The sequence below is a fragment of the Takifugu flavidus genome, chromosome 18 (assembly GCF_003711565.1).
Source record: "Takifugu flavidus isolate HTHZ2018 chromosome 18, ASM371156v2, whole genome shotgun sequence".
In the NCBI taxonomy this organism is placed as follows: domain Eukaryota; kingdom Metazoa; phylum Chordata; class Actinopteri; order Tetraodontiformes; family Tetraodontidae; genus Takifugu; species Takifugu flavidus.
In genome coordinates this window covers 5773720-5787962 of record NC_079537.1, presented here as the reverse complement: position 1 = coordinate 5787962, position 14243 = coordinate 5773720, and the positions used below count along the sequence as shown (strand labels likewise).

General features: G+C 39.1%; 2 gene segments (V, D, J or C); both read right to left on the bottom strand.

The window, feature by feature from the left end:
* Positions 1-1143: 1143 nt before the first annotated feature.
* LOC130515312 (immunoglobulin heavy variable 3-74-like) lies at positions 1144-3800 on the bottom strand. The segment is given in 3 exon segments: positions 1144-1192; positions 3356-3656; positions 3746-3800. Coding segments are annotated over 3 exon segments (390 nt in total).
* A 7744-nt stretch (positions 3801-11544) lies between these two features.
* On the bottom strand, positions 11545-12615 carry LOC130514560 (Ig heavy chain V region 6.96-like). The segment is given in 3 exon segments: positions 11545-12032; positions 12407-12486; positions 12576-12615. Coding segments are annotated over 3 exon segments (492 nt in total).
* Positions 12616-14243: the final 1628 nt, after the last annotated feature.

Here is a 14243-nt window from a genome sequence, read left to right as displayed (position 1 = left end):
ACGTTGTTGTCATGATTAATTCCTGGTGTGACAGCGCCCCCTCTGGTGATTTTGTGTTGATGCTCTGAGGGGTTTTTGTTCAGCTCCACTGATGCTTTGTGTTATTGTGTATCTGGCACAGTAATACACAGCAGTGTCTTCAGGCTGCACATTCACTCCGTTTAGAGTCACTGTGTTGCTGGAAGAGTCTAAACTGATGCTGAACTTGTTCTTCAGGGAATCTTTGTAATATGGGGTGCATCCAGCACAATGGTATCCAATCCACTCCAGTCCTTTCCCTGCAGGCTGTCTGATCCAGCTTGTGTAATAGCTGCTAACAGAATAAGAGACCTGACAGGTGATGGTCAGACGCTGACCTGGCTGCACAGTCACAGAGGCTGGCTGTGTCAACTGTTCACCCTTCACACCTGTGGATGAAGAGCAGAAGATTGAATCAGTGGACGTAGAGGGAACAGTCAGGGTGATCACACTGTCAGTGTCTCTGCCTCAGTCAGACTCACAGGATCCAGCTGCCAACAGCAGCAGAAGAGCTACAGAGAACATGGTTGGGACTGAAGCTGATCTGATGATGGGAGCTTCTCTTCTTCTGCTGCAGCTGACGGCAGGATGTCAAGTCTTTATAGCAGATGGACAGGAAGTTCCCTTTGCATAGAGAAGAAAACTGACAGGAAATAAAAGCAGCATCAGGAGTTACAACACAGTTCTATCATTATTAATACCTAAAAATCATTATATATTGACCAATAAGGCATAAAAGTTGTGAAATTGGCAACTATCGAATAAATGTCAACAGATGAGAAGAAAAAACAGGGAGTGTTAAACACACGTTTTCGCAGCCTGATTGTGTTGGTTCCATTTGTCATGTTCTACTTTTAAAATGTTGCACTGCCCCTCTTGGTTATATTCAGAATCCCAAATAAAATATTTTCTTCCAAAATCAGTCAAAGCTATTTTAGGACATTCCGTGCAAATGTATTCAATGTTGTTGTTGATTTTTTTAAAAAAATGAAAACTAATGGAGGACCAGAGTGTTTCAATTGTATGTTATATTGTGATTTTTATCACTATTGCACTTGTAGATTATACCCTGTGAGTCTTCTATTGTCTATGTTTTTCAATTTAAACCCACTTTCTTCTGTATCCCTACGTGTGTTTCTTGTCATCCAGGCTGTCTCTTCCCCGCGTTCTCTGCCTGTTAGTTGTGAAATCTTTAGTCGTCAGCTCAAATCAGTTTTCATTCATGGAGCTACAGTTTTTGATGTCAATTCCTTTTTTTTTTAAATCAATGCTGTCTCTCTTTATGCAGACCTGCTTTCACCACCTCATCGTGCATCATTTCGCTGCGGTCCTGTCCAGTCTGTTGCCTGTAATTATCTTCCATCAAATTCTATAAAATAATTGTCACAATTCAATCCAGACTACAGTGTCTGCTTTTGGGGCTGATTTTTTTCCTTTGAATTTAATTCACATTACAAAGAGGATTTTAAAACCAGCTGAAATTCTCCAGAGATTCCAAAGCACGACAGTTGTTAATTAAATTGCCATTGTTAATTTTTTTAATACATTGGGGGGAAGATAAATTTCAGGTTAATTGTTCTTGCTCAACGATTAGCCCATGTGAGGTTAAAAACAACTTGACACAAAAATGGTAGATCAACAAAAATTGATAGAATTTTGTTAAAGTATATTGATCCACAAGAATAATTTATGTTTTAGGGAGATTATAACTAATTAATTACATACTCCAAAAAAAGCTTGATGTCAAGATGTCAAAATTAGACATAATTTACCATCAATACAATGTAATTAAGTTACCAGAATATTGTATTATTTGGGGGGAAAATGTGATGTTATTTCCTGATGGGTTTAATAAATAAATATATAGGTTTTACATTATTAAAAAGTTAGTAAGTATATATAGGATTTAAAAGGCATAAATTATTAAAATAAAGACAGTGTTCAGGCTGCAGTTCTGCTCTTCACAGCAGTAAATATGAGAAGTGTGTGTTTTTGTACAGCTGCTGAACTGACTTCAGTCACTGTGCGTCTCGAGCACAATAATAAACAGCAGAATCTTCAGTCTTCAGGCTGTTCATCTGCAGATTCAGCTGTGCTCTGTTGTTGTCTCTGGAGATGATAAACCGGCCTTTGACTGACTCAGAGTAGTACTTGTAGCTGCCATCAGTGTAAATAAAACTGATCCACTCCAGTCCTTTTCCAGGAGCCTGTCTGACCCAGACCATCCAGTAGTCACTGAATGTGAATCCAGAGGCTGAACAGGTCAGTGTGTGAGATTCTCCAGGTCTTTTAACCACTGGTTCAGACTGGGTCAGAGTCTGAGCATCAACACCTGTTTGATGAAACATCAAGTTAATCAGCTGATGACAAAAATCAAAGTGTGTCCACAAACAGGATGAGTGAAGATCTTCACCTGCCCAGCAGATAGTTAGAAGCAGCAGTCCTGTCCTACAGTCCATCATGTTCAACTGTGTGTCCCCTCTTCTCTGTCCTCCTCTCTGCTCTCACATAAGTAGACGTGGAACACATCTGAGTTTTGCATCGACTCCTCCTTACTAAACAACTGGATTTGATTGTGATGCCTCCTCCTCTTTAGATGATGTGAGCCTATGATCAATGACACTTTTAACTTTGTCCAGTTAATGATGTGCCAGTGGTCCTAGTTCTGATTTGTGAGGTACCCCACACTTCACACTCAGCAATTTTTATCCAACTAAAAATTAATTTTACGATACAAAAAGAATGTCTAAAGGGAGAATCATGAGATTGGGGTTTTCAATGAATTCATGACGTCATTTCATCGATTTTTAAAAATACACATTTTTTTCCATGAGTCATCAATTAATCAGGAATGTTTGAGTAACAATATTAAACACTGATCTCTTTTTAAAAAAATGGGTTCTGGTGTGTTTTTATTTTTGGTGAAAGTTTAAATTAACTGTTGAGATTATTGAAATTACAGAGAAACAAATATATTGTTGCTGCATTATCCTTATGAAACAATTTTAAATGCATGTGAAATTCACTTGTATCATAATGAGATCAGAAGTTCAGCATTCAACAAAATCAGTCATCATATATAATTGAGGTCATTTGGTCTTTATATATTTGTGCAAAAGGAATCCAAAAATGTTTTCTTATTTTGTAGTTCTTTTTTACTACAAAAAACATTGAAAGTTTCCTACAGGTTTTATATTTAATTTAAATTCTGAGGTAAAAATTTCTGCCTCAACGGTGTTGTCATGATTCATTCTTGGTGTGACAGCGCCCCCTCTGGTGATGTTGTGTTGATGCTCTGAGGGGTTTTTGTTCAGCTCCACTGATGCTTTGTGTTATTGCGTCTCTGGCACAGTAATACACAGCAGTGTCTTCAGGCTGCACATTCACTCCATTTAGAGTCACTGTGTTGCTGGAAGAGTCTAAACTGATGCTGAACTTGTTCTTCAGGGAAGCTTTGTAATATGGGGTGTATCCAACACTATTCCGTCCAATCCACTTCAGTCCTTTCCCTGCAGGCTGTCTGATCCAGTTCGTCCAGTAGCTGCTGAGAGAATAAGAGACCTGACAGGTGATGGTCAGACTCTGACCTGGCTGCACAGTCACAGAGGCTGGCTGTGTCAACTGTTCACACTTCACACCTGTGAAACAACAAAGAAAATGCTGATTATTAAATCACACTCAAACAGATCAACTGCTGACTTTGACAAATCCACAGAGAGAGACTCACATCCAGCTGCCAACAGCAGCAGCAGAGCTGCAGAGAACATGGTTAATGATGAAAGTCAGGTGCAGAGAACTCCACTGACAGTCTGATGTGATGGTTTTATAGCTGAGGAACAAAGAAGAACTCTGAATTTGCATTGAATCAACATGTGAAGCATCACTGTTGTCTAACTGGAGCCAATAGGAGAGTGGAAACCTACAGTCAAATCGTGTTTTACATGTGAAGATCAGCACATGCAAAACAGTTTTGGAAGAATACAGATTCATTTCACAATATGAAACCAATCAATGGATCTAGGTGAGGAACGAAGCCAAAATTATGAGGACAGCAGTCCACAACAAAACAGAAGATAACCTGGTCCAAGACATGAGGGGCCCACTGGACACTTTGACAAAAGACTCTCTGGTTGAGGGCAGATGGAGAAGTGGTTTCAATACACAAGGACGGGGCAAAGATGATGAGACACAAATCAGGGACATGACAGTAATTAGTATCTGAGGAGGACAGAGCAAGACAACAAGCAGAAAAAATAAAATAAAATAATAAAAAAAACACAGGAGATTTTGTGAGGGTGAAGTTTTAGTCACCCGTGCTGTTCGTCACTAGACTCAGATCAACCACGCAAAGAACAGGAGGCCTTGCAAGGGAGAGCTGAGCAGCAGTTCAGGCTTCCTCTGTCAACTCTGCTCGGCTGCTGCTCGCTCGCCTCTTTTATTGGTACAAACAAGATTTATGTCAAACAGGACCTCACGACCCCTTGTCTCCTAACTACTTTTCCCATCTTTACGACTTCCTTGTCTTAACGAACAGGATACCTCTAAGTGCTGATTTTGTAAACAGCTCCAGCACTTTGACCAACAGTAACAATTTCTGTTATTTTTCAAACTTTAAATTCTGTTCTTCAATAATTTTTTAACAAAGTTTGCCTATTTAAATGATCATAAAAAAAGAATAATTCTTTCAGGACAGGATTGCCTCTGTTGAAGCAGCACTGCAGCGAGAAAGCACCTGCCAGCTTGCGTCCGCCCCCTTGAGTTGAGACAGAGTACTGCACGCCTCACCTGCTGACTTTTCTCTGCACTCTGCTGTGCGATCAGCAGGAATATTTCTCTCACACATGCATGTAAAGTTCATATTAGCGATATGCTGAGGAACAAAAACTGGCACACGTCATGCAACCCAGTTTGTAGTGGATCATGCAGTCAGACGTGAGGCACAATTCACCTCTGTCTCACCAGGGGTTTCTGCCCTGGATTTGATCGGTAAAACTCAAATTCGGCACTTTTAACTCAAGAAAATGGCAAAAATGTGCAGTCTTACTCTAAATGAATTTTTAACACATGTCATTGGAAAATATTAAAATTTATTTATGTACACTTTCTTTTTTCTTTTTTTGGTCAGGGAGGCACTGTCCACATGTTTCTTGTCATCCAGGCTGTCTCTTCTCCACGTTCTCTGCCGGTTTGATGTGAAATCTTTGGTCATCGGCTCAACTCAGTTTTCATTCCCGTAGTCATAGTTTTAGATGTCATTTCTTTGCTCATCAGCGCTGTCTCTCTGCCTGCAGACCTGCCAACACCAACTGCTCCTGCTCGTCTCTCAGCCTAAATCCTGACTCACTGTGCTTCTTTTCCTGTTGGATATTTTCACTGTGGTCCCGTTCAGTCTGATCCTGTAATTGTTTTCCACCAAATTCCATAAAAGAACACAACTCAATCCAGACACATTTTTGGGTCAATCTGTTCCTCCGAATTTAATTCATAATCCAAATAAGGTTGTGAAATCAGTTGAATTTTTGCAGGAAATCCTCAGGAGTGTGGTGATTAATAAAGTTGTCATTGTAGCATTTTTTAACATAGTTTGTTCAGAAATAAGATAGAGTTCAGGTTATTGTTTTTGGTCAAAGATTGGACCATTGCAGGTTAAAAGTAACTTGACAGAAAAATGCTGGATCAACAAGAATTTATCAACTGTTGTTGAAGTGAACTATTCCATAAGAATAATTTATGTTAAATGAAGGTAGACCCCCAATGTGGGAAGATTCCAACTAAAATATTCAGAGACTCCAAAAAACCTCGAGGTCAATCAGTCAAAACTATGCTTAATTTACCATCAATACAATGTAATTGAGCAACCAGAATATTGAATTATTTGAGGGGGGAAATGTGATGTATTTGTTACTGATGGGTTTAATAAATGCATAAACATATACATAGTTTGTAAATTATTAAAAAGTAAGGAGGTAAATTAAAGATATAAAAAGCAGAAATTATTAAAATAAAAACAGTATTCAGTGTGCACTTCTGCACTTCACAGCAGGAAATACGAGGTGTGTATTTTTGTGCAGCTGCTGAACTGACTTCAGTCACTGTGACCATCGAGCACAATAATAAACAGCAGAATCTTCAGTCTTCAGGCTGTTCATCTGCAGATTCAGCTGTGCTCTGTTGTTGTCTCTGGAGATGATAAACCGGCCTTTGACTGACTCAGAGTAGTACTGGCTGCTGCCACTCCTGTAGATATAAGCAATCCACTCCAGTCCTTTTCCAGGAGCCTGTCTGACCCAGTTCATCTCAAAGCTGCTGAATGTGAATCCAGAGGCTGAACAGGTCAGTGTGTGAGATTCTCCAGGTCTTTTAACCACTGGTTCAGACTGGGTCAGAGTCTGAGCATCAACACCTGTTTAGAAGATGAAACAGCAAGTTAATCAGATGATGACAAAAATTAAAATGTGTCCACAATCAGGATGAGTGAAGATCTTCACCTGCCCAGCAGATAGTTAGAAGCAGCAGTCCTGTCCTACAGTCCATCATGTTCAACTGTGTGTCCCCTCTTCTCTGTCCTCCTCTCTGCTCTCACATAAGTAGACGTGGAACACATCTGAGTTTTGCATCGACTCCTCCTCAGTAAAGAATGGGATTTGATTGTGATGCCTCCTCCTCTTTAAATAATGTGAGCCTATGATCTCAGACTTTTTAAACCTTTAAATTAATGGTTCATTAGTGGTCCAAGGACTAAGGACTAAGTGGTGCTTGTTATCAGTTCTATTCCAGCTGCTAATTCTGTTTTTTTTTTTTTTTTTTTAATGCAGAAAGGCCTTTAGAACATCTCGAGGGAGAACTCTGAGATGTGGGAATTTAAACGGATTCCAGATTTCAGTCACTGACATTGAAGTATTTTCAGGCACGTAAAACAACTCTATCTTCAATATTTAATCAGTATTAATAAACAAAGACAGAATTTTGTTCATAAGTCTTCATTTGATCATAAATGTTTGGGTAACAATATTAAACACTGATATATGTTTAAAATTGTGACCGAGTGTGTGTTCTTTAAATTTTGGATGTATGTTGAGATTAACTGTTGTGATCATTGATAAAATTACTGAGTAACACATTTATTGTTGCTGCTCTGTCTTTGTGAAACTACTTCTCATATCCATGATTTTTTCTTGCAGAATATTGAGGCTAAAATGTTTAGGATTCTGTAAAAGCAGTTTTGAATATATTAAGTAATTTTAATGAATGTATCTGTATCAAAACTCTTCTATATTTTAATAATTTCTTTTAAATTGTTCTGTTCTAAAAGTATTGATCTAAAGCAACTTTCCTCAACATTTCTGAGACAACCTCAACATGTTGAGGTGATGATTCATTCCTGGTGTGACTGCTCCCCCTCTGGTGATGTTGTGTTGATGCTCTGAGGGGTTTTTGTTCCGCTCCACTGACGGTTTGTGTTATTGTGTATCTGGCACAGTAATACACAGCAGTGTCTTCAGGCTGCACATTCACTCCATTTAGAGTCACTGTGTTGCTGGAAGAGTCTAAACTGATGCTGAACTTGTTCTTCAGGGAATCTTTGTAGTCGGAGTCTCCAGTATATTTCCATCCAATCCACTCCAGTCCTTTCCCTACAGGCTGTGTAAATCGGGGTGTATCCAACACCATTGTATCCAATCCACTCCAGTCCTTTCCCTGCAGGCTGTCTGATCCAGTGTGTGTGATAGCTGCTAACAGAATAAGAGACCTGGCAGGTGATGGTCAGACGCTGACCTGGCTGCACAGTCACAGAGGCTGGCTGTGTCAACTGTTCACCCTTCACACCTGTGAATGAAGAGCAGAAGATTGAATCAGTGGACGTAGAGGGAACAGTCAGGGTGATCACACTGTCAGTGTCTCTGCCTCAGTCAGACTCACAGGATCCAGCTGCCAACAGCAGCAGCAGAGCTACAGAGAACATGGTTGGGATTGAAGCTGATCTGATGGGAGCTTCTCTTATTCTGCTGCAGCTGACGGCAGGATGTCAAGTCTTTATAGCAGATGGACAGGAAGTTCCCTTTGCATAGAGAAGAATTGTGACAGGAAATAAAAGAAGCACCAACTGTTCTGACCACAAAACACCAAACAGAAATCAGCTCAGGGTAGCAACAATGTTATGTTGTTTTATTTAACACTAAGTAGAAATATATAGGTAAATCTTTCATTCTTATTGTAAATAATTACTTGTGATTTGAATATGAATCACTGAGATTAACAGTAATCAACTAAATGTTTGATAGAATTTTTTTTTGACATGTTTATGTTTAAGTTTCTTCGTAAAAAAAATCATATCAATTCTTCTTTACCAATAGGTATAGAAATGAGGTCAATTTGAACTGAAAAAAATGCCGAGTGGTGAAGGTTAGTACCGTAGTTGGAAAATAGAAATGATAAACTTTAGTGTTAAAAATTGATTCTATTAGTGAATATTCTGTACATTAGATATATCAAATACTGAAAATGTGTCATTGCACATTCATAGTACCTTCAGTCAATTCACCTCTGAATAAATGTTTTTAGCATATTCAATCTAATTAATTGAACATCTGATGTCACTTGTTCTTGTCTTTTAAAAGTCAAAGAGGATATTTTATCACAGACCAGAACGAGACATCCTAGGACAGACACCCGAGGGACCCTTAAAGTAACAAGTGAGAAGGAAAAAAAAATCCAAAAGGCTGTTTTGAAATCTGTTGAACTGCATCAGTGATTCCAGGAAAATGGAAACAGTATTGGAGTCACCACAGTCCATTTTTAAATCCTTTGGGTAGAGAAGATAGATTACCTGAGGTTAATTGTTTGTGAAAAAATATTGGAGCATTGCAGGTAAAAACAGTTGTAGAGAGTGATGGTGGATCAATGACAATTAATAAATGTTCCATTTTAAAGAATTTTACTTTAAGGGAAAATTACAAATTAGTCATGTAGGCAGGATGTTAAGTCTTTATAGCAGATGGACAGGAAGTTCCCTTTGCATAGAGAAGAAAACTGACAGGAAATAAAAGCAGCATCAGGAGTTACAACACAGTTCTATCATTATTAATACCTAAAAATCATTATATGTTGACCAATAAGGCATAAAAGTTGTGAAATTGGCAACTATCGAATAAATGTCAACAGATGAGAAGAAAAAACAGGGAGTGTTAAACACACGTTTTCGCAGCCTGATTGTGTTGGTTCCATTTGTCATGTTCTACTTTTAAAATGTTGCACTGCCCCTCTTGGTTATATTCAGAATCCCGAATAAAATATTTTCTTCCAAAATCAGTCAAAGCTATTTAATTTTAGGACATTCCGTGCAACTGTATTCAATGTTGTTGTTGATTTTTTTTAAAATTAAAACTAATGGAGGACCAGAGTGTTTCATTTTTATGTTATATTTTGGTTTTTATCACTATTGCACTTGTAGATTATACCATGTGAGTCTTCTATTGTCTATGATTTTCAATTTAAACCTAATTTTGGCTGTATCTCTACGTGTGTTTCTTGTCATCCAGGCTGACTCTTCCCCGCGTTCTCTGCCTGTTAGTTGAGAAATCTTTAGTCGTCAGCTCAAATCGGTTTTCATTCACGGAGTTACAGTTTTTGATTTCAATTCCTTTTTTTTTTTTTTAATCAATGCTGTCTCTCTTTATGAAGACCTGCTATCACCACCTCATTGTGCATCATTTCGCTGTGGTCCTAATCACTCTGTTGTCTGTAATTGTCTTCCATCAAATTGTATAAAATAATTGTCACAATTCAATCCAGACTACAGTGTCATCTTTTGGGGCTGATTTTTTTCCTTTGAATTTAATTCACATTACAAAGAGGATTTTAAAACCAGCTGAAATTCTCCAGAGATTCCAAAGCACGACAGTTGTTAATTAAATTGCCATTGTTAATTTTTTTAATACATTGGGGGAAGATAAATTTCAGGTTAATTGTTCTTGCTCAACGATTAGCCCATGTGAGGTTAAAAACAACTTGACACAAAAATGGTAGATCAACAAAAATGATAAATTTTGTTAAAGTATATTGATCCACAAGAATAATTTATGTTTTAGGGAGATTATAACTAAATTAATTACATACTCCAAAAAAAGCTTGATGTCAAGATGTCAAAACTAGACATAATTTACCATCAATACAATGTAATTAAGTTACCAGAATATTGTATTATTTGGGGGGAAAATGTGATGTTATTTCCTGATGGGTTTAATAAATAAATATATAGGTTTTACATTATTAAAAAGTTAGTAAGTATATATAGGATTTAAAAGGCATAAATTATTAAAATAAAGACAGTGTTCAGGCTGCAGTTCTGCTCTTCACAGCAGTAAATATGAGAAGTGTGTGTTTTTGTACAGCTGCTGAACTGACTTCAGTCACTGTGCGTCTCGAGCACAATAATAAACAGCAGAATCTTCAGTCTTCAGGCTGTTCATCTGCAGATTCAGCTGTGCTCTGTTGTTGTCTCTGGAGATGATAAACCGGCCTTTGACTGACTCAGAGTAGTACTGGCTGCCCCCACTGCTGCTGATATAAGCGATCCACTCCAGTCCTTTTCCAGGAGCCTGTCTGACCCAGGCCATCTCATAGCTGCTGAATGTGAATCCAGAGGCTGAACAGGTCAGTGTGTGAGATTCTCCAGGTCTTTTAACCACTGGTTCAGACTGGGTCAGAGTCTGAGCATCAACACCTGTTTAAACGATGAAACATCAAGTTACCGTAATCAGCTGATGACAAAAAGTCAGTCAACAATCAGGATGAGTGAAGATCTTCACCTGCCCAGCAGATAGTTAGAAGCAGCAGTCCTGTCCTACAGTCCATCATGTTCAACTGTGTGTCCCCTCTTCTCTGTCCTCCTCTCTGCTCTCACATAAGTAGACGTGGAACACATCTGAGTTTTGCATCAACTCCTCCTCAGTGAAGAACTGGATTTGATTGTGATGCCTCCTCCTCTTTGGATGATGTGAGCCAATGATCAATGACACTTTTAATTTTGTCCAATTAATGATGTACCAGTGGTCCTAGTAATGATTTGTGAGGTACCCCACACTTCACACTCAGCTGTTCTCATCCACCTGCAAATTAATTTTAGGATACAAAAAGAATGTCTAAAGGGAGAATCATGAGATTGGAGATTTTCAGTGAATTTGTGATATCAGACAGTCACTCATATTTAAGTATTTTCTTTAGAATAAAACAAACTGTCTTCAAATATTTAATCATTATCAAAAAATAAAGATTTCTTTTTTCCATGAATCATCTATTGATCCTGAATGTTTGAGTAACAATATTAAACACTGATCTTTGTTCAAAATCGTGTTCTGTGTGTGTCCTTTTATTTTGGCTGAATGCTGAAATTAACTGTTGGGATCATTGAAATGACAGAGAAACAAATATATTGTTATATATTATCCTTATCCTTAACAATTTGTCATACATTAAAATTCTCTTGTTGCATAATGAGATTAGAAGTTCAAAAAGCAGTCATGTATATTTTAGGTCATTGGTATTTATATATTTGGGCAAAACCAATCCAAAAATGTTTTCTCATTCTGTATTTCTTTTTTTACTACCATTACCCCTTGAACGTTTCCTACAGGTTTTATATTTCATTTAAATTCTGGGGAAAAAAATCTTCTCCAGCATTTTTCCTCAATGTTGTTGTCATGATTCATTCCTGGTGTGACAGCGCTCCCTCTGGTGAACATGTGTTGATGCTCTGAGGGTTTTTGTTCGGCTCCATTGATGGTTTGTGTTATTGTGTCTCTGGCACAGTAATACACAGCAGTGTCTTCAGGCTGCACATTCACTCCATTTAGAGTCACTGTGTTGCTGGAAGAGTCTGAACTGATGCTGAACTTGTTCTTCAGGGAATCTTTGTAGTAGGAGCCTCCAGTATTTTCCTGTCCAATCCACTCCAGTCCTTTCCCTGCAGGCTGTCTGATCCAGTGTGTGTAATAGCTTCTGAGAGAATAAGAGACCTGACAGGTGTGAGAAGAATTATTGTTGTTATTACTATTATCGTTTCAATGCTATAGTAAGTAGATCTAGAATGTTTAATCAAAAGGAATGTATGAGTGTTTGAACCAAGTATTGAAGCTGTTAGGTACCCAGCACTGAGAGGTACCATGTTCAAGGACACGAGGAAGTCGTAGAGATAGGAGGAGAAGGAATCATGAGGTCAGATTGACATATATCTTGTGTGCACCAAATAAAAGAGGAGAGCGAGCAGCAGACGGACGGAGTTGAGAGAGGAAGCTTGAACTGCTCGTCAGCTCTCCCTTGCAAGGCCTCCTGTTGTTTGCGTGGTTGATCTGAGTCTAGTGAACGAACAGCGCGGGTGACCAAACATCACCCTCACACAGGTGATGGTCAGACGCTGACCTGGCTGCACAGTCACAGAGGCTGGCTGTGTCAACTGTTCACCCTTCACACCTGTGAAACAACAAAGAAAATGCTGATTATAAAATCACACTCAAACAGATCAACTGCTGACTTTGACAAATCCACAGAGAGCGACTCACATCCAGCTGCCAACAGCAGCAGCAGAGCTGCAGAGAACATGGTTAATGATGAAAGTCAGGTGCAGAGAACTCCACTGACAGTCTGATGTGATGGTTTTATAGCTGAGGAACAAAGAAGAACTCTGAATTTGCATAGAATCAAACATGTGGAGCATCACTGTTGATCTGACTGCAGCAAATAGGAGAGTGGAAACCTACAGTCAAATCATGTTTTAAATGTGAAGATCAGCACATGCAAAACAGTTTTGGAAGAATTCAGATTTATTTCACAATATAAAACCAATTAATGGATCTAGATGAGTAGGACAAGAAAAATCCAAAAGAAAGCTCTGAAATCTAATGAACTGCATCAGGGATCAGCATCAGAGTAGAAACCTACAGTTAAATCATGTTTTACATGTGAAGGTTTGCTGTTACTTAATTCATTTTAACCTTTAAAGATAATAATGAAATGAAACAAGTGTCACTGGAACTCTCATGTAAATGTTCATCTACTGTAACATTCAAAACTATCTTTAAATTTCATCTAAAACACTTCAGAAGTGAGTGTGAAAGAGAAGGTCAGTGATGTCAGATGAAACTTTGGCACTCAGATCCTTCAATATTTCTTCATGGAATCTTGAAATAAATTCAACAGACTAACAATGAGTGGTCCCAGGTTCGACACCTTAGGGCCCCCAAAAGTATCCAGAGAGGAGGACGACAAAACACACATATTCTTCAGGAGGTTCCTGGCATCTCTCTGTCCCCTTCCTTTCTCTGATTTTGTTACGCTGTGCGGACACGAATCGAGACCCCACATGCAGACACACACGATAGGGTGAGGTTGAAATCAAGTTTACTGAGGTCCAAGTTCAGAACAGAGCCAAAGGGTGCAGGTGAAAGACAAACACAATCAGACTGGAGCAGGCTGGGCAGTGCGAGCAGGCATCCAAGTGGCGATCCGCAGGAAAGACGAACGATTAGTTCCAGACTGGAAACAGATTTGAGGAAACAAACTTACAAACAGTTATAGGAGCCAGGCTGTACCACGGGGGTAATCAACAAATCAGCGATGAGTGCAGAGTTGAGGAGAACGGCAGGTGTGGATAATGACTGGAGATTGGTCTCAGGTGTGCCTAGCTCGCCCAACAGGGGGAGAGTCAGGAAACCGCTGGTCCAGCCTGGATACAGAAAGACACAGAAGGGGAGGGGGAGAGGGAAAACACTCAAGACTCCTAACGGTTTTGTCTGTATCTCCACGTGTTTCTTGTCATCCAGGCTGTCTTTTCTCCACGTTCTCTGCCGGTTTGATGTGAAATCTTTGGTCATCGGTTCAACTCAGTTTTCATTCCCGTAGTCATAGTTTTAGATGTCATTTCTTTGCTCATCAGCGCTGTCTTTCTGCCTGCAGACCTGCCAACACCATCTGCTCCTGCTCGTCTGTCAAGTCAAAATCAAATCAAATCAATCTTTATTTATATAGCGTCTTATACAATCAAAATTGTTTCAAGGCACTTTACAGAATCCCAGGGCCTAACCCCAGACAAGCAACAGTGGCAAGGAAAAACTCCCCTTTAACAGGAAGAGACCTTGAGCAGGACCAGGTTCATGTAGGGGGACCCTCCTGCTGATGGCCAACTGGGTAAAGAGACAGGAGAGGAGAGGAGAGGAGAGGAGAGAGAGGAG